At 37.9% G+C, this 25,406-nt stretch overlaps 1 protein-coding gene and 1 pseudogene across 1 annotated transcript; one reads left to right on the top strand and one right to left on the bottom strand.

The window, feature by feature from the left end:
• The first annotated feature begins 1,399 nt into the window (after positions 1–1,399).
• Positions 1,400–17,350, top strand: LOC131310096 (exocyst complex component SEC3A-like; annotated as a pseudogene).
• Positions 17,351–19,554: 2,204 nt separating this feature from the next.
• Positions 19,555–23,686, bottom strand: LOC131310095 (uncharacterized). The gene is made up of 4 exons (XM_058336907.1): positions 23,650–23,686; positions 22,536–22,862; positions 20,696–21,036; positions 19,555–19,962 (listed from the first exon to the last, which is right to left on the bottom strand). The coding sequence occupies exons 2-4, from the start codon at positions 22,765–22,767 to the stop codon at positions 19,717–19,719; spliced, it is 819 nt and encodes a 272-aa protein (XP_058192890.1). The 5' UTR covers positions 22,768–22,862; positions 23,650–23,686; the 3' UTR covers positions 19,555–19,716.
• Between the last annotated feature and the right edge of the window lie 1,720 nt (positions 23,687–25,406).

The raw sequence follows: 25,406 nt of genomic DNA, 5'->3' as shown, positions 1-25,406 counted from the left end.
GTCCACAACTTGCTAAAGACATTCAAAGCCAGTTATAATGCCGCATTCTTCGAGTCGTGTCTTCAGGCACAGGTATGTGCTAGTGTATATATATAACGGGGATTCAGAGCAGAGTAGGGTAGGGTGGGGCGGGGATGAGTCGGGGATCGGGGCGGGGACTAACTCATATCAAACCCCTACCCGTTCCTCACTTTTTTTACAATAATTATCCTCATACCCTATCCGATCCCCAAATAATTCCCGAATCTTCTACCCATTTGGAACGAAAAACGAATCAGATTGGATTGGATCGAATCGACCGAAATTGCCATCCCTGCTTGCCCCAATACCCATTCCCGTGAATCCCTTCGAAGGGATGCACACGTGTCCAAATTTCCACACACCGACGCGTGCTTTTCCAACCTACTTATAATAGGAAAAGTCTATGAGTACATTCACATGGATGCATACATCACGTACATACGCATTTGAGACACATCAAATTTTTAAAAAAAATGATCCGAGCCGCTCATTTTATTCAAAATGATTTTTTTAGAATCTTTTAAAAAATAGATTCAATCTACTATAAGTAAAATTGTTTACAAGACATTTAACTTTGCTTCATAATTCAGCCCTAGTTATGAAAAAAAGTTGATGTTTTGTATATGCCTTTAACAATTTTGGATAGAGTGTATTTTTTATTGCGACCCTATAAAACTCATTTTAAATAAAATTAGTGGCTCAGATCATTTTTTTAAAGCCCGAGATGGGTCAAAAATGTGTTTGTACGCGATATATGTACCTATGTGTATGTATCGCTAACAAAACTGCTGATAATAACAGAGACTTAAATGACATATTTTGAACAAAATGAGCGGTTCCGATCATTTTTGTGCGACTCGGGACGGGAGAAAAAGACTGCTGTGCACAGCTTACTGTGCACAAATCATTTCTGTTTTTCGCACCTTTTGTCTGTTTGTTGGTTGTTTCCTTTCTTCTCTCTTCAGAGCTGGAGCTCGAAACAGAAAGTCTACACACACATACAATCTGTGCACAGATTGTGTACAGATTTTATTGTGGAGCCCACTACGGGTCCCACACAAATCATCCGAGCCGTTCATTAAATGTAAAATATTTTTTCAAGGGTTCCCGTAAAAAATAATCTCAATCTGATACCTATAGATGCTCGATCCAATCGTATAACTTTTCATTATCCGAAAATCTGAATGAAAAGTTAGATGGTTGGATAAAGCATTTATATGTATTGGATTGAGCTTATTTTTTACGGGGACCTTTGAAAAAATATTTTACATTTAATGAACGGCTTGGATAATTTGTGTGGGACCTGTGGTGGGCCCCACAACAAAATCTGTGCACAATCTGTGCACAGATTGCTGTGTGTGTAGCACAGTTCAGCTCGAAAAGAAGAAGAGTTGATAGAAAATCGAAAGCAATGGCGAAATCGAGCGCCGACGACGGAGAGCTCCGGCGGGCCTGCGAGGCGGCCATCGAGGGCACTAAACAGAAGGTCGTGATGTCGATCCGCGTCGCCAAGAGCCGCGGGATCTGGGGCAAATCGGGCAAATTGGGCAAAGGTCACATGGCTAAACCCCGCGTCCTCGCCATTTCCAGTACGCTATTCCTCTCTCTCTCTCTCTCTCTAAATATATATCTATGTGAATAGATTATATTTGCATGCCTGTTGATCAACTTAGTGATCTAAAAGCAACGAATTAGCAAGTTAAGTTATTGAATTGGAAACGTGACTGATATGTACAGTGTTTAGGTTGTGCTTTTCATTTATTGAATGATGTCTGATACGATAGGAGATTTGCGACACTAAATGATAATGCCTGCAACTCTCTCTCTCTCTCTCTCTCTCTCTCTCTCTCTCTCTCTCTCTCTCTCTCTGTGTGTTGCAATTAAGTGGTCTAACGTTAGCGCGCTCCAATTATGCTATGAATGAATTGCAAACAAATTTATTCATGGCCGTTCAAAAGAAGAAGAAGTTATTCATGTTCCGCGTCTCTCTCTCTCTCTCCCTCCCTCTCTCTCTTAAGTGATTATCTAACATCTCGAACTTACTACGTGGTGAATCGCGAATAAATGAGTAATGTTTTTTATTGAATGGGAAACACAATCGAGTTGTTCAGTGTTTACTTATGAAATTTGCAATTGTGAATGATAATTGCTACAATTACAATTTCTCTCTCTCTCTCTCTCTCTCTCTCTCTCTCTCTCTCTCTATAGTATGTTTCTTATATGTGGTTATGTAGAAATTTCTGTTGATCAATTTAGTTATCTACCAGAAAATCGCGCTATTTTGTGAGACATTGTGGACAAAGAAGTTAGTAAAGTTATTCACTTGGATACGTGAATGATATTTACAGTGTTTGATACTTTTTGCTGAACGGAAGTCTGATACAATATGGAGTATGCAAAAATAAATGATAATTGCCTCTCTCTCTCTCTCTCTCTCTCTCTGTGGGGAATTGTGGGGTATGTTATGACTATTGCGAATTAGAAGAAAACAAACCTATGAGAAATTGAACATAGGAATAAAGATAATGTGGTTCCACCTAAGGATAAGCTTAAGTGTACTCGAAGGGTGAAGAACGAGAGAGAATTCACTATAACCAAGGTGAGTTTACAAAGAGCTGGCTATATCCGTCGCTCTCAAATAAGCACCAATTATTAGGGACAAAACTTTGGTGGAACCCAAAGGTGAACAAAAACTTAGTGGAACCCAAAGAGAGACTCAAACCCTAGGAACATGTCCGTTTGTGTAGGGAAGAAAAAAAAAAGACAAAAAAATCAAACAAACCGACGACCAAACGCATCGATTCCGTGTTCGCCCATCTGGAGGGAAAGAGCAGAGAGTTCTGCGCGAAACATGTAATTGACCGGTCGGATGGACGTGAATCCTGTTTGTACGCACCTGTATGGAAATCAAGGCAATCTTCAATGTGGTCTAACATCTACTCGCTCTAATTATGCTATGTATTGCGAAAAGATAAGTGATTTGTGTTCTTCATTTGGAAACCTCATCAATCTTTGATAATTTTTGAGTGAATGAAGTCTGATACAGTTTGAAATTGCAGCGCCAAATGAAAATTCCAACAATCACTTCTTTTTTTTGTCGTTGTTGTGCTTTGCTTCTTCGTGATGATTTGTGGTTTATGCAGCTAAATCTAAAGGACAGCGAACTAAAGCTTTCCTCCGTGTATTAAAGTATTCCACTGGAGGGGTCCTTGAGGTGATTCCTTACTATCTCTTTCAGTGTTTTGTTAAGAAGCACTGATATAGACAGGGGATATTATTCAACATGATCGGCACGATATTATGAATAACGAAGACAGGATTTGGTAGTATACGAATATGATAGCCAATTTGCTTCTTTTCATTGTTTGATATTCCTGTATGTACGCATTCATATCACTAGTTTTATATTTTCATGTTGTGAAATTTTACTTTTTAGATTCTTTGTATTGAAAAAGAAGGTGAACAATGTCCTAATAGCTAGTTTTTAAAGCTCAATTCATAATCAAATGCAGCGTTTTCGGCTCAGACCTACTAGATCAAAAGAAGGATTAAGGATGAATTCACAATGTTTTTATTTTATCATTGGATCCCAGGCCATTTTCTGTAAAATTTGCTACCTGTTTCATGTTTGTCTAAGTGATGGATAAGTCTGAGGTGCAAGTGTCTGAAACGTGTCCATTGTTTTAACGAAATCAAAGGGGAAACATTTTGGATGGATATCCCAGATGTGGCAGGAGTGCAAAAGTGTTTGGTGTTCAACACAGACACGATACTTCCTAAGAAGTCTACATACTTCTTATAATGTTAGTAGTACTAGTGATTGTTGTTGGTTTGCCCCATCCGGCTTGTTTATTTTGTTTAGGAGAATATTTGGTGGGAATTCATAGAAGTTAAAAATAAATCTCAATGTCTGGTATCTGCAGAATACATCTGATACTCCTTAGAAATCTTATTCAATAGCTGATATTTTCCGTTCATTCCAATTTCCATCTGTAGCCTGCAAAATTATACAAGCTGAAGCATCTTTCAAAGGTGGAGGTTGTAACTAATGACATCACTGGATGTACATTTCTGCTGGTAATGTTTCATTACTTACATAGCCATAGGCAAGATTTCAATTCCAGGATCACAGGCTTTCGGGGAATGATTTTCACACTCCCCTTTTTACTAACCACACTCCCCTTTTTGTTTATAATGTGTAAAATAACCAAAATATCCTTAAACTTCGAACAAAAATCATTTTATTTGGATAACAACAAAAAGGAAATATTGAAAAGTGGAAGGTTGTTTTGGTAACTTCACATACTAAAAACAAAAATGGTAGTGTGGTTGGTAAATAGGGAGTGTGAAAATCTCTCTCCAAAACTTTACCCTGTTATTGGAGAAATGGATAGATCATATGTTTTTGATGTTTAGTTTACTCGATAATTTATTACTTCCTCCGTCCAAAATAAATGTCCGGTCCGCAAAACAAGAACTTAAAAATAATACAAATTTTCCAAGAAAAATTCGAACTTTTTTCAATAATTTACTAGTTATCCATGAGTTCTTTTAATTTATGAAAAAAGTTGGAAATTTTTCTTGTAGAAATCGTATTTTATTTAAGTCCTCGTTTTGCAGTCTGGACATTTATTTTGGGATGGAGGTAGTAGTTTCCCTCTCTGAACTTATTTTTTGCAATCATTTCTTGTGGCTGAACTTCATATAGGGATTTGATAACCTTAGAAGCCAGAGTGTTGCACCACCTCAGTGGACGATGCGAAATATAGATGACAGGTAATATAGAAGCAAAACTTGATCATGTATCTTGATGGTGTTATGCTAGATACGGACATGTATGTTACGTTTCGTGTGGTCTATGAGGTGGCTGTCTTTATGTTGTAGGAACCGTCTTCTACTTTGTATTTTAAACATCTGCAAAGACATTTTGGGTCGCCTTCCGAAAGTTGTTGGTATAGATGTTGTGGAGATGGCTCTTTGGGCAAAGGTGCGTATGATACATTCTTAGTTTTCTGCCTTTTAAGTTATATTTCTTTTGTTTCATTTGTCATGAGATTCATCAATTTTGAGTTCTTCGTAGATAACTGCAACATGATCTTGCGTTAGGAGTAACTTGTAGTCTGTTCGTTGGCCATGTCATGTTTCCTTGTTTATCATTTTGAACCAATGTCTGTAAGAAAAAAAGATAGGATGGAATTGAATTTCCAACAACATTTTGTAAGCTTCATGTAGTTTTCTTGTTAAATGATTTGCTACTCATAAGTCATTGTTTCTAGTTTCAGTCTTTTACTTGTGGTTTTTGTAGGAAAATACACCCACAGTCACCACTCAAGGGAATCTTGAAGATGGGCCCGTTGAAGCTACTGTGACCGAAAGTGACTTGAAAGTTACTGTTGAAAAAGAACTTGTATCTCAAGCTGAGGAGGAGGACATGGAGGCCCTCTTAGGCACGTATGTGTTTTTTTCCTTGTCTGTAGGTAGATTTTGTGTGACTCTAGATGCATACGGACCTATGTGATTGCGCATATAACTGCAATAAAATGCACTCTTACTTTAGATATCTTAGATGCAGAACAAACTTCATTTTTTAACCATTAAACTTTTAAGAGTAAAGAACGACAAAAAAAACGGTGCGGAGTGTTTCTTCTCTAGCATACTGTGCAAAACTAACAAACGAGAAGTTAAAAGAAGTATATTGACAGTTTAGAAATCAGCTATGTTGAGATTCTTGAAGAACATCAATTTGGAGGTCCACCGTTTGTGATTATAGGACATGCAACCACATACATTCATAATAGTGGAAATGTTAACTTAATTGCCCTGCTGTCGTTTTCCTTACTTTTCCATTCCCCACCTATCATTCTGTTCTTTCATTTTTTGATGTTTTTCTCAATTCCCGAGATGCATCCTACTTATCCAACTATCCTCTATACTCCCCATTATTGTCATTTGACCATCTAAATGCTGTACCAGAGATTTAAGCATGATATTGTGTACAGGTATGTAATGGGTATTGGCGAAGCAGAGGCATTCTCTGAGCGGTTGAAGCGAGAACTTCAAGCCTTGGAAGCAGCAAATGTGCATGCCATTCTGGCAAATGAGCCATTGATTGATGAGGTAACCTTTGTTTAAGATGTGTAAATTAACTTAACACGTATGTCGAGCACAACCCATTAATCATCTTGTCATGATTCTTTCAAACCCTCCCTTTGCCCCCTCCCTTTTTGAATTGTCGGTGAAAAGCTTTTCTTGGTCAATAGGAGCCTTCTTTGACATTCTTGTGTTTGGGCCTAGGGGAAACAAATAGACATATCATGCTTTGCCTCGGACTTTGATGCGGTATCATCTCTGGTTGTCTCTTATAAATTCAAGAATTATTGCTAACAAGTTATACGGTTTGGTAGAACCCTTGACATTGCTCTCCATCTCAAGCAATTCTATCTTGTTTGTCAATCTTTAGGGCTGCGATGCAATATTTCTTTAACAAATTTTGTGTCCAAGACCTGTAGGATAGCTATGTTCTTGGTGCAAAGGCAATGATGCTTTAAATGGAAAAGTTTGAAAGCTAAATGTGGAAGTACCCGTTTTCCATCTTTTTTTTATTTTTTAATTTCTGGTATTTCCTCATGGTGATACCTTTAGGTTGGCTCTTTGATTGTTAATTTTTGGATTCTGCAGGTTTTGCAGGGGCTTGAATCAGCCACAAGTTGTGTTGAGGATATGGATGAATGGTTAGGCATTTTCAATGTAAAACTTAGGCATATGAGGGAGGACATTGAGTCGGTAATATCTCTGCTTACAGTGATGAGAGGTGTTGTTTCTGTTGTGTTCCCATTAGAAATTTTTATTGGAGTTATGATATGTTTGTACAGCACCTCATACATAACTGAATGTACAACTTCATGTGCATGCATATATGTAACTAGACATTATCCATTTTATGCTGCATCCCTCTCCGTATCCTTGAGCGTTGAAATTATAGTTAGTGAAAACTATTCGTTTTCTTTCTACTCAGACTTGTTTAGATATCTACTTCATAAAGTATTAATTATAAAAGAGCGATTGTTCCAGTTGCCATGTTCTTCATGGTTTTATGCTTCATGTTAGAATAGTTGCTGTTATCACCGAATCTCCATTGCGGCCTTCACCTGTGATATTCATTCTTGTGATTTGCAGATAGAAACTCGCAATAACAAGCTGGAAATGCAGTCTGTAAATAATAAATCATTGATTGAGGAACTTGATAAGCTTCTCGAAAGATTGCGTGTGCCTTCTGAGGTGCCCCATAATGTCTTGATTGTGAAAGTTCAATGAGACATATTTTTGTCAACTTATTCAGTCTTTTACTTCTTGTGCTTTTATTTTTTTGTGCAGTTTGCGGCTTCTCTAACCGGAGGTTCATTTGATGAGGCACGAATGCTTCAAAATGTTGAAGCATGTGAGTGGTTAACTGGTGCTTTACGTGGTCTTCAAGTACCTAACTTGGATCCTAGCTATGCGAGCATGAGAGCTGTATGTCCCATCTCTCTCTCGTTCGTTCATTTGTTTGTTTTTTTTTTTTTTTCCTGACTGCAATGTGTCTAAGGTGTGTGGAAATGCAAGAGATGACATGGACGTAAATCCATGTGAGTCCTAGGATTAAATTGTGCGTGAAGACTAGATGTTGACCCTTGTAAGGTTTACTTTGTGCACTATATTTCGCATTCAAACAATGATTGAGTTTATAGGACACAAGCTACCATGAATGAAAATTAACTGCACGAATCTGTCAATAAGTATGTCTGAAGCAATAACGTATATCCTATTTATTGCTTTACTATAACAAGACTTTGCTGCACTAAAATGTATACTTTTTGGGTTATATACCTGTGTAAATGGTAAAATATCATACACCCATGCACAGACACATTAATAATGCGCATCCCGATGCATCTGTGTGTTAATATATTATTGATAATCTGGAGATGATTAATACACTGTTTCTAGCACAGCAAAGGATTGTAGACTCCAAACTCTGAAGTGGTGAGATTTGGTCATTAAAGCCCATGCTATGTGTGTTGATTTAAGAAAATCAGCTCTCACAAATGGGGGTTCTTTGGGCATCCTAACAGATGCAGACATTGGACGCCATGTTTTTGCATGTTAACTGAGAAACCACATTGACTAAGATACCTGTTGGATCAGATTTTAACAAATATCTCAGTATAATATGCTACTACGTTCTTCTAGGGCCTTTGTTAGAGAGTGATGTGATCCATTTTCTTCCCCTTTACTCCTTTTTAATGTGTTAGGTGATTTCATAAAACTTATCTTTGACAATACAAGATTTTTGAATTGTTGATCTTCTACAAATTGGGCATTTAAACAATTAAGCAGGCCAAGTACCCAATAAGGCCTTTTTTTAGTCACCCGTTGCTTTATGTGCTGGATATGATTATGGCCCTTGGTATCATGTTTGATACTCCTTCGATTTTTTACAAACATACAAGTTCATTCTGGTTTCAAACTTTTTATTTCTTATGGGCATAGCATCTCATTTCTGCCTTTTTTCTTTTCTGGCCTCCTTTTGATATCCCAACATGTGGACTACCTGATTATAGCAGCTGCTAGCTCCTGAACTCCCTGTTTGAGTTGACGGATTCTCTAGCCAACCAGCCCAACCCATATGTCTATGACTTGCATTTTTCTTCTTTCCCCCTTATCTTGGTTCCGCAGGACCACAACTTCATGTCATGCATTCATGATTAGTGTCATGCACCTGTGAACAATCTGAAGGGCCTTTTCTTTGTTTCTTCTTCTTGGGAGTTTCCTAACTAAACATGAGAGTTTGTTCTTGCTCCTAAAGGGCACCGGATAACAGTTTTGACTTTGAGGTATCATCTATTTCTAAAGGTGGCAGATCAAACATTTACAAGTCAAAGAGAAGTGGGCTGAACTTGAAAAATTGAAGTCTACTTTTGTTCGGAGAGCATCTGAGTTCTTGAAAAACTACTTTGCTAGTTTGGTGGATTTCATGATAAGTGACAAAAGCTACTTCTCCCAGGTATTTTAATGGGATGTTTCTTTATTGTTGGAACTTGTCGATTTTTTGGAACAGGAATCCTGAGTCCTGTTTGTTGCTTTAAACAGAGGGGACAATTGAAGAGGCCCGATCATGCTGATCTTCGGTATAAATGCAGGACTTATGCTCGCCTTTTGCAACACCTGAAGGTCAAATTCCCTATGTGCTGCCCAATTATCAAAATTATCAGTTGTTAGTCCTTATTTGATCCCCGTCTTTCCTTGGAATTTGCAGTCTCTTGACAGGAACTGTTTGGGCCCATTGAGAAAAGCTTAATGTTCCTCCCTTAATTTGCTTCTACACCGGGAGGTCTGGAAAATAAACTCTCCATCAGTTTATGTTATAGTTACTCTGTCTTAGTTACTATCTTATATTCTTCCTTGTTCCACTTCCATCTTGAATTGGAGGTTTTGTGAGGACCCTGAAGTAAGCAACTGTGCATGTCTTCAGATTCTCACAGCAACATGTTTGCGATAAGGTTTTTTTTTTTGCCACATGCTCACTTTAGAAGCAAGCATAGTTGAATGAGAATCAATGAGGGTGTTGGCCTTGGGATTTAGGAGCAAATAACACGGCTTTGTCATCTGTAGTAAGGGGCCCTATTTTGCATAGTAGCGCTTAAGTTCTCGCCAAGGACATTTAGGCTTTACCTCGATACTCCTAGTGATGGCGTTAGTGAATCTGTTCTGCCTCAAATATGGTTTAGATTGATAGTAGTCTGGACTCCGGAAAGCATCATATTATAAACGTTGGAGCTGGGTATTCTTTGGATAATAAATTCGCACGCACACACACACGTGTATTCTTTGGATAATAAATTCAACCATCCATGGATATTTTGTGCAATTTAAACCTGACTGCATGCTATGCTTGATCTAGCAAATGTCAGAATGTAAATAGTGCAGTGCCTGAGGAACAAGGCATTGGATATTCCCACATAGTAATTTATTAGTAAGTCAGGAATTTGTCAATTTTCTATATTTGGAAGTTTCATAATTGTCCACAGGCTCGTGAATTTGCAAATGAGCTTCGTGCTAGTACCAAAGCATCAAGAAATCCAACTGTATGGCTTGAAGCTTCCATGGGTTCCAGCCAAAATGTGAACAATGCAGACACTTCTACAGTTTCAGAGGCGTACGCCAAAATGCTTACTATTTTCATCCCACTCCTTGTAGATGAGGTTGTGACCTTAATATCCTATTCACTTTCTGAACCCCAATTGATGTTTTATTTTATTATGTTCTTTTAAATTAATGATTATGTTCTTTTAATTAATGACTGACAGCTCTTGAACTGCAGAGTTCTTTTTTCGCGCATTTCATGTGCTTCGAAGTTCCTGCCCTTGTACCACCAGGAGGTGTTGCCAACGGTAACAAAGCTGGATCCAATGATGACGATGGCAATGATGATGATCTGGGTATCATGGACATCGATGACAATGATGGCAAAACTGGTATCCTTTTCCAAAATAGCCCTCATTCTCTTCAGTCTATTCAAAATTTCTTGTTTGTTTACCCCTGCTTATCAAATTTTGTAGGTAAAAATTCTGCAGAGCTGGCAGCACTAAATGAATCACTTCATGAATTACTTGATGGAATACAAGTAATGCTTGCATTATTTAATATATTTTGGGCATTAAATAGCAGTACGGACTATTTTTGTTATGTGTTGAAGAAAGGCCTCAGAATCATCCAATTTAGACTACACTTGCAGAACTTGCACATCTGAAATCTTGGATACTTGCTCTATTTTTCTAGATGATAAACTCAGGCCAAGACTTGCACCTCATCTGTGACTTCACAAACACTATTTCAATTTATGGTTCGATATATGGAGCTTGGCCAGATAAATTATGATGTAATGGGAATGATTTTGACTGAAGTCCAAATTCTCACTCTGTTTAGGAATTCCTTAACTCAATATCCATGGACTTTGGATTGTTTTTGTGATTCCCTTTAGGGAAAATTTCATATTAGCACCTGACCTTTCACGCAAATCACACATGGACACCTGATCTTAACAAAACATCACATAGACACCTGACAAATTAAAAAATTTGTCAATTAAACCCCTATCGTTAACCTCTGTCCAAAAACTAACGGAAAACATGTTTCTCTTTCCAATTTTGCTACCCACACTGACTTTTTTTTCACATATTTTGCACAAATTTTTTGTGGGGTCTATTTTTGGGTCCCACACAAATTATCCGATCTGTTCACTAATTCTAAAATATTTTTTCAAGTGATCTTGCAAAAAATCAGCTCCATAAAATAAATGTAAGTGTATGATCCAATCGTACAACTTTTCATTCATAATTCTAGATTAAAATTTTGAATAAAAAGTTGTTAGATTGGATCAAACACTTACATTTATCCCGTTGAGCTGATTTTTTTACAGGGTGACGCAAAAAATATTTTAAAACTAATGAAATGGTCGGATCATTTTTAGGGACCCAAAAGTGGGCCCAATAAAAAATCTATGTAATACTAATCTGTGTGGGTACACTGGGTAGTGTTAGTTGCTCTGGCAAAAAATAAATTAAAAAAAACAGCAACTCAGCACTATGCGGGAAAGAAAAAATGAAAATAATAACGCAGAAGAAAAGATTTGTATTATAATTTTTTTTTGTGGGGACCCAAAAGTGAACCAATCCGATCATTAATCTTTATTTATTTTTTTGCATGACCCTATAAAAAATCAGCTCTACGGGGTAAATGTAAGTATTAGATCAAATCTTACAACTTTTCATGAATAAAAAGTTGTACGATTGGATCATATACTTACACTTATCCGATGGAGCTGATTTTTTGCAAGGGTTCAAAAGAATATTTTTGACATAATCAATTGATCGGATAATATGTATGGGACCCAAAAATGGGCCCCACAAAGAAAAAGTGCAGAATCTGTGAAAAAAAGTCAGTTCGGGTAGCAAAATTGGAGAGAGAAACATGTTTTCTGTTTGTTTTTGGACAGAGATTGACGGTTGGGATTTAATTGATGAGTTCTTTAATACATTAGGTGTTTATGTGACATTTCGTTAAGGTGAGGTGTCTATATGTGATTTGTGTGAAAGGTCAGGTGCTAATATGAAAATTTTCCTTCCTTTTAATTCCTGTTTAGATTGTTTCTTAACTTTGTTACTGTTGCTTAGCATCAGGCATCAGTGGATATACTAAATTCCAAATGTAACATAATCACCTCTGACATTACACCGATTTTGACGATTTTCTTTTGATGATTGTTTAGGAAGACTTTTGTGCGGTGGTGGATTGGGCATACAAGATTGATCCTTTGCGCTGCATATCTATGCATGGGATTACGGAACGGTATATTTCTGGTCAAAAGGCTGATGCAGCAGGGTTTGTGCACATTTTGCTTGATGACCTTGAATCTAGAATTTCTACGCAGTTTGGCCGTGTGAGTTACATGCTTTTGGGCTGACTATTTTTTACTCTGCCTATTTATGAGGTGACTACATTGACCATCTTAGGTGTGCCTGTGTTGCAGTTTGTTGATGAAGCATGTCAACAGATTGAAAGAAATGAGAGAAATGTGCGGCAATTGGGTGTCTTGTCATATATACCAAGGTGAACTTGATCTCATAGGTTTATGTTTTCTGCTAATTGCATGTTTCTTATGATTTGATGTATTCTCTATTTGGGCTCTTCCCCATTTTGGTCAGCTGTACTGAGAATAAGGGTGGGCAAGTTAGAGCATACGATGAAATCATACAACCAAAGATGTTTTTGAAATTTTGTAGGTTTATTATTTTTTAAGAAAAAAGAAGAAGCTGTACCTAGACTCCTAGAGCTTTTGATATGTTTCCACAGCGTCACAATGAGAATGCTCTATGTTCGCCTCTGTTTCCAGAGACGTGCTTTGTTTCTGCGTTGGGTCGTTTCCTGAGTATTACCAATAAGCAAAATGATTGCGAAGCTTGTTTGGTTCAAGGTCAACTATGAGATATATTGTTTTGATGGCTGGTTGTAGATCACCTCGTTTTTTGACAGAGGAATTTGGGTGTAGTACCTGGATCATAGGATGCTCTATTTTCATAATGGTTATTTAAGAAAATTTTTTAGTTGCTCCCAACAATATAGCGAGTGTGTAAAACCCATCTCTGTATACTGATTGCTTGAGATATGATTTTACATACGATTGAGAAGGATAGTTTTTGGAAATAGCTATCATTCAGACAATTATTTTGGTGTTGAAAGTCCATCTGCAGCTGACACTTGTTAATGTTGTTTTCTGATTCTTCTTCGATAGGAGATAGGTGGAGACAATTTTTGGAGGGTAGTAGGCCAATCTTACGTTGGTGGTTGTATATTGGCATTGTTCGTTGCTTTTCCCAATATCTCTTGTATTTGTGCAGATAGTTTTGTGGGAAAGAGGGAAAAGCTTTTTTGATTTTCTCCACATGTACACTGTTTTTACTTCATTCTCTCCTGTTCTGCCCAGTTCCTTGAGCACCTAATGAAATGTTTGACTCTGGAATCTGGATGACAACCTCATACTTTTGTCTTCTATCAAGCTGATAAGTAAGATAATGAGAAACTCTTTCTTCTATAAATAAGGGAAAAGAAGGGATACTAAATTTTCCCAATCAAAATTCATCTTTCCTCATACGATATCTATCATTTAGTAGTATGCTTCATTGCTAGATGTTAGTTTGCTCCTCTGTTCGATAGTTTCAATCTTCGTTATTTATCAATGTAAATAAGGTTGCTATCACTTTTGCAATAGATTTGCAACTCTTGCGACCCGCATGGAGCAGTATATTCAGGGACAATCAAGGGATTTGGTGGATCAAGCTTACACAAAGTTTGTAAGTATTCTCATCTACAATCAATGGATTTGGTGGTATTTCATACAGTGATGCTTCCTTATAATTTTGCCGTAAAGTTGATTATGATCCACCTTATATGCCATAAACCATTTTAACCTTGAGCCTCTGCTCAGTTCCTGGAAAGGCTGGCAATGATATGCCAAATGCCTCTCTATCTGACAAGGAAAGTTGTGTAATAAGAACTATTTAGCAAGGGGGGGGGGGGGGGGGGGGGGGGGGGGGGGGAAAGATGAAATGTGAAACACTATTGGCTTTTCAATGGCAATGGAGTGCTGATGCTTTTGGAGAGATTAGGATAAGATACATCAATCGGGATATATGTTTCACGTATCGTTTACGTAAATCAACATCAGTAGGGAGGACCTCTGCATGGATGTAGATACAAACGTTTTTCTACAGTCATTCACCTTCGTTCTGGTGTTAGTTTGTGAGTTTGGCTTTCAGCGCTTTTTCCTTTTCTCTTTTCTTTTGTCTGGATATGAAGCACCTTAACGAATCACGTGTACCTTGCAAGAAGCAAATACCATTCACGCTAACAGCTGGCACAAATTGTAACTTTTGTTCGACAGGTGACCATAATGTTTGTGACATTGGAGAAAATTGCAGCGCAAGACCCAAAATATGCTGATATTTTGCTTTTAGAGAACTATGCAGCCTTTCAGAATAGGTACTCATCACAATTGAATTTGCATCTCAAAATTTGTATTTGCAGATATGAATATAGTGTCTGTTATAACTGTAACGACCCGCCCCAGCCGACTTGCTAACCATTCACCTAACCACGTGGCTCAAAAGATTAACCTCAAGTTATACAGTAGCTGGTGGGATTTTCATTTATATTACATTTTCTTCTTCCAAAGTCCCAGTGTGGGACTCTTGGAATCTGGGGCTTCACAATCTCCCCACCTTGGTTGCAACGTCCCCGTTGCACCCCGTTGCATTGGCCCAGCAACCTTTCCCTGGTGGCCATAGTGTGGCACTTAGTTTTGTACAGCACAATCAGTGGGGATGGTATTACAGTTGATCCACAGAAAATTGAGGCGATAATGAGCTGGCCAAGACCGACTACTGGAACGGAGGTTCGCAACTTCTTAGGATTGGCTGGATACTATCGGAAATTTGCGAAAGACTTTTCTAAAATTGCAGGGCCATTGACTGAATTTACTTTATACCAGCATTTGTGTTTTTGAATCATTTTGTCTGCCAACATACTAACAAATTGATATGTGCAGTCTGTATGACCTAGCCAATGTTGTGCCTACTTTAGCAAAATTTTATCACCAGGCAAGCGAAAATTATGAATTAGCTTGCACACGTCATATCAGCATGATCATATATTATGTAAGTATTCCACCTTTGAAGTTCATTATTTTTCATTTGTTTTACTTTTACCTAAATTTCGGTATCTTGTTTGGCTGGTTTCCTTCTAAAATCAAATTCTAGTGTATGTAGTAGTATTTTCTGAAGCAGTATATCGGAATTGAATTTGATTTCAGCAATTTGAAAGACTTTTCCAGTTTGCTCGAAGAATTGAGGATTTGATGTACACAATCACGCCAGAAGAGGTCAGACCTGTAGTGTATGAATGCAATCCAGTATTGCCATTGACTATGTTTGCATGTTCTACTAGAAAGCTATAATACTAAAGTTAGGCTCGTCAGCCAGGATACCCTTCTGCGAGACCTTGTCTTGTAGGATTGGAACCAGTTTTGAGTGCTGGGCAGTGAAGTTCACTTAGCTAGAAATTTGCAGCTATTTTGATTGGTAGAAGATTTTTAAGTATACCAAACGTGAATTTATTGTTTATGTGGTCTTTGGGTGTTTATCACGAAAGTTACAACTTACCCCTCCTATCCCATTCTTTGATGCATTTTGATCCCTCGGACATCAGGCACCCTCTCTTTGTGTCTACGATCTTTACCTAAACTTCACTTTTGCACTCCGTGCGGTCTTTTCTTCACAAAAAGGAAAAAAAGAAAAAGAAATTAACTTGTAATACGTTAAACTGGCTATGAGTGGTGCAGTATATGTTCCCCCGGCGTGGTGATCAGTACTCGGTACTCTTCTTCAGATTAACATTCACTTGTTATTTGTTGAAACTAATTGCTGAGCCATAGAGTGTTTCTCTTTGAAATTCAGATACCATTCCAGCTTGGATTGTCAAAAATGGATCTTCGTAAGGTGGTGAAATCCAGTTTATCTGGGGTAAGTTTGCAAGTTACCTTCAGTATCTCCTAGCTTTAGTTGCAATGGCGCTTTGGTGATGTTAATCTTGTGTTGTACAGGTAGACAAGTCCATCACTGTAATGTACAAGAAATTGCAAAAGAACTTAACCTCAGAGGAGTTGTTGCCATCTTTATGGGATAAATGCAAGGTACAGTCTTTTCTGATTGCGTGTTAATGCTTTTATAAGGTTTTTGCTTAATGGACGTATATTTGACAAACAACAATTTGGGGGATGGGATGGCTTTTATCTTCGTCATTTATTTCGATGAACCTTATTAAAAATGATGAAAGTTAGTGAAGACAAATCAGGGCAAAATAGTGAATAAGTAGATGTGACCACCCAATATCTGAACCTAAATAGTGAATATTTGTGAAAAGAGACCTCAAGTTGTCTGTTCACATATAAAAGCCTCAGTATAGTCTTATCATAACTCCAAGGAGTGTTGGGGTTGCTCTCTCCTTGGTTCTCAAGTTCAAAACCTCTCATGTGCTATCAACTCTTTAGAGGAAGTGAAGAGAAATAGTTTTGAGAATCTAATAGGACAAGAATGTCGATTACTGGACCGAATTGTGGTGGTGGGTCATTTTTCTTTTGGAGCAAAAGATGTGGATAAGTGGGCAAAAAAATTCTCTAAATGATGTAAGATCCAAGATATGCTGTTTTTTCTTGGATGGTTTTTTGACCAGTAATAAGGAAAATCGCGTTGCTTGAGCTATTGCTTTTTTGGATGGAGTCTACATTCTATCTGCTGTATCCCTATCTTAAAACAGTTTTCTTTTACCCTGTTGCTGCTTGTTTCCATTGTCAATGACTTGGTGATGCACATACATATGTTTCGCATCTAATCAAATTGTAATTGTTGCAGAAAGAATTTTTGGACAAGTATGATAGTTTTGCACAACTTGTTGCCAAGATATACCCCACTGAAACCATCCCTCTGTAGCCAAAATGAGAGAGCTTTTGGCATCCATGTAGAGCCTTGCTTCTGTAAATTACTCTTTCAAAATTATTTTCCTCTAGTCTTTGCCCTTATTTGATTGATTGCATAGGACATTTTTAGGTGTATTAGTCTGAGTTGAAATAGATCTTGTAACTCTACTGTAATGCAGTTGTAATTTATTGTTAATCTTCATTACCTTTTGATTTTGTACCTTGACTTAATTATAATTCAGTTGTAATGTATTTTTAATCTGTTCATTGCCTGGTGATTTTGTGCTGTGCTTTTTTTCTTTTTCTTTTTTTGTATCGGTGAAGGTCAGCCTTTTTGGAACGGTTAGATTAGCACCCCCGTTGGGCCAAAGATTGGCAATTTGTGCTGCGGTTGGTCTAGGTGCTGGATGTTTTGGCGATTTTGTGCTGCTGTTGGTCTATGTGCTGGAGAATTATGTTTTGCTTCAAACCAAGCAAACACTTTCCAGCCTGCCTCCCACGCCCAGCAGGTTCTAGTACTATGATAGTGTTGAAAGAGGTTGGAATGAGACTCTGAGGCAACATAGTTTGAACAATTTGGCCCAAGTATTGTGGCCCTAAAAATTGGTGACAGAATTAACGGACACAGTATCATCTTTTTATAGCTTCTTGGAAGTGAAGTTGCAACTTACAACCTTGCTCTTTCATATGCCAACTTCGATTAAATGGAAAGACAATATTACAAATCAATCACCAAAACATGAACGGAAGGTGACAATACACATGCGTTTGTGCATATTTTTACATATTTGAAGTTTATCCGTTGATCAGGGAAGCGTGAACTACAAAATTACAAGGAAGCGTGAACTACAAAATTAAAAGTTACTCCCATTCGTTTTTTACTCTCTTGCTAGTATCCGCATGGAGCGCAGCAACCAAGGTGCATGTTACTTCTATCATATAGAAAGCTATATTTCAGGGGAAATAAAAACAATTCAAGATTGCCACCTAAAAGGCTTTACTAGAGCGAAGATCTCCACCTAAAAGGCAAAAACTAGAACGATAACCAAGAGGAATTAATCAAGCTATATTTTCTTATAATCCCCTCCTTAATCAAAGAGACTTGAAGATCATATCCTGCAAGGCTAAGACTAGAACGACAACCAAGAGGAATTAATCAAGCTATATTTTCTTTCCCCTCCTTAATCAAAGAGACTTGAAGATCATATCCTGCAACAATCACAATTACTTGGTTTGGAAAAAAAACTAACACAAGAAATCGAAGATGAACCAAATACTCTGTCTGGAACCATAGAAAAGGAGGGAAAAGAAAGGAAAATAATTACCCTGTATAGAGCAATTTTAAACATTGGACATCATTTGGTTTTTTTATTTTTGGGGGATACTTTTTTTTCTTTAGGTTCCAAATAACAAATCCATTTCTTTCTTTCTGTAGGTTCAAAAAACAGAGCATATATTCGCTATCTTGACAATCTGGGTTGCAGTTAAAATCAATAAAATAAATTGACCTCATCAAATTCCTCTCTTCAACTTTCTCCTCTTTCATTGCTTCTGCGGCAGGAACAGCAGAAACACCACCACCACCATAAGGAAATGAAGCCAATTTCTCCCTTTGCTTTTGATGCTTATGTGGGCTATTTGGAAGCACAGAAACAAAGCAAATCCGTTGTCCATCTGATACCATCTTGTTAGCTAAGGAGTTGATTTCACAGTTTTTGTTCTCTTCTAAACCGTTGGCTTCTGAGGTTGTGCAGCCAGTAAGGAATGGTCCTCCTTGTGGGATCACTTCGGCTCCAGGTTCAAAAATGATGTTGATGAGTTCTTTTCGACTGACGTCGTTTGCTTTTGATGCTTATTTTGAAGGTTGTGTTAAGATTGTGATTGATGGTGCATGGAAAAAGGAGGAGCCCCAGGCAGTTGCTGCGTCGGTGGATTTTGATGATGGCGCAGTGTGAAGATGGCCCAACGAGGTTTGAGCCAATTTTGCAGCTTCAGCAGTTATGGCCGAGGCTAGGGCCTGTCTTGAGGCAATGAGGTGGTGCACAGCAGGCGGTAACCACAGCACGGTTATTTTGACTGATATCATTTTGGCTCAATCGGGCTCTTCGTTCAAAAGCACCCGCAGATGCTTTCGCGTACGTACGTACCATCGTTATCTTGTAATTTTGTTAAGCTGACTATTGTAAAAGTTGAAAGAACTCTAATTAGGGTTTGCGCACAATTTCGCCAAGGCTCTCATAACAGCCAGTGGGAATTGATGCATCCCGGAAAAATAAGCAACAAATTTCCTCTAATTCTTACTGAATTAAATTCAAGTTTGATCACGTCTTCTGGCCCGAGGACGACCAAGGTAGCCTTGAATATTTGCCATTTCTGGTCTACTTCGTCTTGAATTCTGCACTTTTTTTTTTATTTAAGAAGATTCATTTCAATGAGATAAAAATACCACAGAGGACTCCAGCACGAATGAAAATTTTGTGTCATTCTAAAGATTATCCTATATTTGTTATTAAGGCCAACATACCAGCCATATCCTTTAGTCATTATCAAAACTAATCCAGATCCCATCGTTTTACATATACATTCTTAAGTCATAAATATACCAAAATTCCTGTTTTGACAGTGGATTAAAAGCATGATATGACACAAACAATCAAATAACCATTGATGATAAAAACAAAAGAAAATAACCTAAGAAGAAATGTTAACAGCGACCAGAGGCAAACGAAACCCAGGATTTGGAAAGTTGCTACCATAGCAACCATGGCACCGCCTCTTTCCACCACGCCTGGGGTTGCTTTGACATCCTTCATCGCAAACATCAACCTCTCAATGAAATGAGCAGCTTTTGTCAACTGATATATTCTGTAGACCTGCAGAAAAAATTCTCCAGTTTTCAAAACTTCGCCCTCAGTAGGGTTACTTTCTTGAAATACAGCTTCAAAGAACACATCCTAAAAATTGTAACCACCCATAGTTTGCATCTCATATTCATTCTTGAGCAGAAGGTGATTCCAAGAATTTGCATATATTTTGTCGGTGTTCTTGCAAGGAATGGGTTGTTTTTTAGAAACATGGTCCAAAAACAGTTGGGATAACCATTCGCCAAAAAATTATGTGCTACTAGCCTACTACATAAATAAAAAAATTCAATACTATTTCCAAACTTGCTTTCTGTTTATTACTTATAAAAAATCTCAGTTTCGGAGAAACTTTTGCTTTTGGAAACAAAAACACCCCCGCTTAATCTTGTTGTATTCATTCTTGAGCAGGAATTGTTCGTGAGAATTGGAATATATCTAGTGTTCTTGCAAAAAAAATGGGTTGTTCACACTTGGAAAATTGTCTGCCAAATGATTTTGCAGTTTATTCGAAACACTCTTCAGAAAACTGTTTTTGAAACTACCAACACCCCCTCATTTTTTAGTGGAAATAGTTATTGAGAGTTTGGAGATATCTCTTTGGCATTTTCTATTCCTAAACTTCCTCAACAACAAATTTTGAAATCCTATAGCCAATCAAGTTTCCCAAAGTGTTTGAACAGAAAACCCACTGCACAGATAATCTCACACGAAAGGACGTTGGGAAGTTTAGAAAGTTACATACCTCAAAGATTATGGGGACTAGAGGCCAACAAGATGATCCCCGTCTGTTGAGATGGGCCTCAAACACAAGTTGGGCCAGACACCCAGCAAGAAAAGGTGCTACTGCAACCAAAGCTGGCAAGCCAAGTGCGGGCCAAGTAATATAGACAGCCAAGAGGGGCACCACGACCTTCAAGCCCATGGCGAGGAAGGCAGAAGTCATGTAACCTCTGAGACCTGTGATGAGGCCCCACCTCTTCGGGCTGAATTGGATATATGGCTTCTGAACATGGTCCGCTACAAATAGAAAGATTGCTAGACCAATATAGAAACTGACCTCAGAACAGAATGAAGCCGCGATTTCTGCATAAACATAATCATGGAAGTAAACAAACGGACCGTACATAAGAAAAAGAATAGTAAAAAAACTAGGGGAAGATTAAAACATTATCAAAAGAGTAGAAATCTTATTGGACTAGCAGTAGCATCGCCAAGCATTAAATGTCAATCCTAATAGGTAATTCCTCAAGAATCTGAAGCATAGAAAAAAAGTAGAGAATATCAGCACACCCACACACTCACACATATGGAGTATACAACCTAAAGCTAAAAGTGATAGTTGTGTCTTATGGGTGAGATCAGGGGAGCAGGGCCCGCAAAATCTGAACTGGTACTGTGTTGGTATGTACACGAATTATGGAGTGTGTTGCTATATTGTTTTGACGGTGGCCCCCCTCCTCCGAACTAACACACATGACGCTCACGCTCCTCGATATACTTGCAGAATACTTGAATAATAAGGTTCAAAATTAAATTCCAATACAGCCCATAATAGATATGCATGCACTTGTATATTCTCGTTATGTACTCCATATTTATTGACAAGCTGCCTCTTTCTCTAAGCTGGAGATAGAGGTATTGCACATCTATAAATGTGTTTTCGATGAAGACCTCATTCAATTATGTGTTTATCACTTGACATAAGCCAAAGCTGACGTAGTACCCATTAGGAAACCCACATCACACCACAATTTAGGTTATGTGGTGAACGGAGCTCACATTCCCGTTCGTCGTACAGTAATCCGTGTTCCAGCAAACCTAGGGCCCTGACAATTTAATTTGGGTCAGGGATCAAAGTTATATAATTCTATATCATAACAAGTTTCATCGCTTAGACCAAACAATGGCTACCAAACGCGTAGATTAGGTACTTGAGGTCACTGCAAGCCAGAAAACAAGATTCTGATAACACAAAATATGAATTAAAAAACTGATCCTATACCTAATAGAACAAATATCAAGTGAAATGTGCACCTGATAAGACACACACTAATCTATCATAAATGTAGTTACGGTTATACAGACTTAGAGGTGTAGCTCATACTGATCCTTACACTTGCCTTAAAAATGAAGACTCCCATCACTAGCAACCAATATTTTTTGTCCGAGGGGACTTCTTTTCAAAATAAGCATTCATTATTTTCTCATCAAAAGCAATCAAAATCTTTTGCTAACAAAGTTACATTGGTTTTGATTTCTCGAAGGGCATGTTTGTTTGACTAGAAGAAGAGTGAAGGCTATTAATATGATAGGATATACACTTTCATCAAGCTAACAGGTACCATACACCACCGTAATGTATGTCCCATGTTTAGTAGAATTTCCTACCTGAAACTCTCTGTTACCAACCACAAAAGTTTCCATCAAACCTAGAATAGGTGGGCCCCTTGGATATATAGTCCAATCGACTAGACAAACAAACAGAGCCTCAAAGTTGTATGCATATCAGACATAATAAACTCGAACTTGAGCACAAAGCCGGCTCAGGCATAGGTAAAAACATCAACCTGATATTTTCTTACCTAAGAGAATCTCATCTTTAATGAAGACATCAATAACAGTGCTGAGGAGTAACTGTGGAAGCACAATTGACGAAATCAATGCAACCGGAGCCAACACCCAGAGAAGTGAGCCAGTTCCTTCCTTGGAAGGAGATGACACCCATTTACCTTCTTCAATCAACTGGTGAGTACAACCCTGAAATGATACAGAACCTGATTTACCGCGAAAAGGTTCCACTTCATCTCCACACATTTCCACTTCCTCCTTCTCTGAGAATTTCAAATTTGCCTCCGAATTAGACTCCGCAGCACATACAATCACTCCTTGGTAACTAGTCCTCTTCAAAACTAAAAAAGTTGGGGGGGAAACCCAGTTAGAGGAAAGCAAAACATTGGCCATAAGCTGATAAGCTCCTTCAAATGGTATCATACATATCTTTTGGTCTCTTTGTTGCGGTATTTCATGTGAGAGAGAAAAGGAAAGTGTTTGGGATCTCTCTATCATGTTTGATGAGTAGAAAGCAAATCATGAGATGGAGGGATTTGGGTGAGAATTCTCTTTTGTGACATGTATTTCAATCGAAATTTCATCTTTTTCCCCTTTACATTACAGCCAATTGATTACGTTTATTGCCATCTCTGCTTCTTGCTCTCAGAAAGTAAAAAAGCCTCGTAAAAAATTCGAAATAGTAAATTGCTGGTTAGTTTGTCCAATAAAGAATGACATAGGAGATTTTGTTTGAAAAAGAATTGGAATGGAGAATGTGGCTTTTATCATCTTAAAAGGGACTTCTGGCATCTAACTCCGGAAGGATCAAAACTACATTGGAATAATCGTGACTCAAGGTTTTAAAGCACTGAATTACTTGCGTTATAGCACAGGCAGACAAGCTTACAACTTTCACCAAATCTAACCACTTTTTTGTCAAAAACAAAGTGGTTAAGTAAGAGAGTTGTCCATTTCTCACCATTTCTTTTCTTTGTTTGGTACAAATTTCCCACCATTTTCTCACATAACGTGTTACCCAAAATCCAAACGGGTCTTATGCTTTGCCAGGTGGAAATTATGAAACCTAAGATAAGATTACTTTTCTCAAGAACCAAAGGGTAATCAAGTAGATTAGATAAAACATACTTTTGGATGCATTTTGGACCCAAAGCCTCCGATCCTTGAACCCAAACCAAACCCAAGTCCAAATTAGAGTGAGAACCTTATGTACACACACACACAGTTTGAGGAGAATACTCACAGTTCGAGGAGAGAGAGAACGATGGGCAGAAGGTAATTTGGCATTTGGGGTGCCAATTCCAAAACAAGCTGATTGAAAATTCATCTTATTCTTCTTCTTCGCTCTGTCTGTCTGATATCTTGGAGGGTTTTAGCAGTTACTGGTTTTCTCTAGTATTTGGAGTCTTGGTCCCTGAACCGCTTAAACCCGAAGGGCATGTTTGGCTTTGAGATTTTTGATGGTGATGCTTCAAATTGAATGTCTATTACCCATGTTTGGCCGATGGGATGAGGGATAAGGCCTAGAGCGCTGCTAAACGAGCTAAAAAAGCGAACTCGAGCTCGCTTTGCTCAATGAGTCGAGTTTATTTTTTCGAGCAAGCCGAACTTTGAAGTATTAAGCTCAATTTTTTTACTAAACAAACTTAAAACTCGAGTTCAAGCTCGAGCTTCGCTTGAATACTAAACAAGTCAAGCCGAGTAGACCCTTAACGAGTTGAGTCTCAAGCAATTTGTTTGGTTTGCAGCCCTAATAAAGCTAGTCTTTCCGTTGATGTCAAAATGACTTGTCATATTCAAATTCTAGTTTTTTTTCTTTTCAATCGATAGGGCTACGATTTTGTTGATAGAATTGAAATAACGAAAAAATACATCGACTAAGGCATCCATCCCTCTGAAGAGAGGAAAGAAGTCAAGTCGGAGGCCTAAACTCCCACGTAGAAGTGATAAGACCTCTTACTGTTTTTTTAGTGACACTATGGACAACTCCATTACCGCTCCTTCCCACAAAGAAAACCTCTGCAATGGAAAACCGAGCTGGAAGATGCACAATATCCGCTACAAGCACCCCACCCCCTTATGGTCTTCCTTGCGCCTATGTACCCAAATTCTGAATGAAAAGTTATAAAATTGGATGAAACACTTACAATTATTCGATGAGGCTAATTTTTTTGTAAGGTCACTTGAAAAAATATTTTAAAATTATTAAATGGATTGAATTATTTGTGTGGGACCCAAAAATGGGCCCCACACACGTTAGCAGTTCCGTTTGTTTTGGATGGAGATTGATGGCAGGGGATTTAATTGATGAGTTCTTTAATACGCTAGTGTTTATGTGTGATTTGCGTGAAAGTTCAGGTGCTAATATCAAAATTTCCCTTCTTTTTGGGTGATGTAGAGGTAGGTAACTCCAACTGTAACAGGTGATTTTGGCATGCTTGGAATTTGAGGGAAGGAAGAGGAAAATTAATTAGGACATAAATACAAAAGATATTTGAATATGTTATTAAATTACTAGTGCTTGTCCGTGCCTACGGCACTACGCACCCTGATTGGAATTATCTGTGCCTATGACACTTCTTAGCTAGTGACTCAAACACTAAATCAATTCATTAGTGTGCAGTATATATGTGATCCTTTTCTTAGTGGCACGAAAGAGAATTACCTGTACTTATGACACTCTCTCAACAAAACTTTTAAGTTAGCTACAAAAAAACTATCAATTTGCTTATGGAATCCCAATACATACCAAGTAAATAAATTAAAATAGCACTACTATGGATCCCCCACCACAAACATTAAACCTATTCGGTGAAATGAAAGAACATATTAGAACTTAGAAATCAAAAATCTATGGAGTTACTATTTTGAAGTTCAATTTTTGT

This window comes from Rhododendron vialii, chromosome 12a (genome assembly GCF_030253575.1).
Source record: "Rhododendron vialii isolate Sample 1 chromosome 12a, ASM3025357v1".
Taxonomy (NCBI): Eukaryota; Viridiplantae; Streptophyta; class Magnoliopsida; order Ericales; family Ericaceae; genus Rhododendron; species Rhododendron vialii.
This window is presented reverse-complemented; position numbering and strand designations above follow the sequence as displayed.

Excerpts from the sequence above, each read along its gene's own strand:
- LOC131310095 (XM_058336907.1), bottom strand. The coding sequence starts at position 22,767 with ATGTGTGGAGATGAAGTGGAACCTTTTCGCGGTAAATCAGGTTCTGTA. Across the intron at positions 21,037-22,535 it reads TAAAGATGAGATTCTCTTAG|AAATCGCGGCTTCATTCTGT; the intron begins GTAAGAAAATAT and ends ATGTTTATGCAG. Across the intron at positions 19,963-20,695 it reads TAGTCCCCATAATCTTTGAG|GTCTACAGAATATATCAGTT; the intron begins GTATGTAACTTT and ends TTTTTTCTGCAG.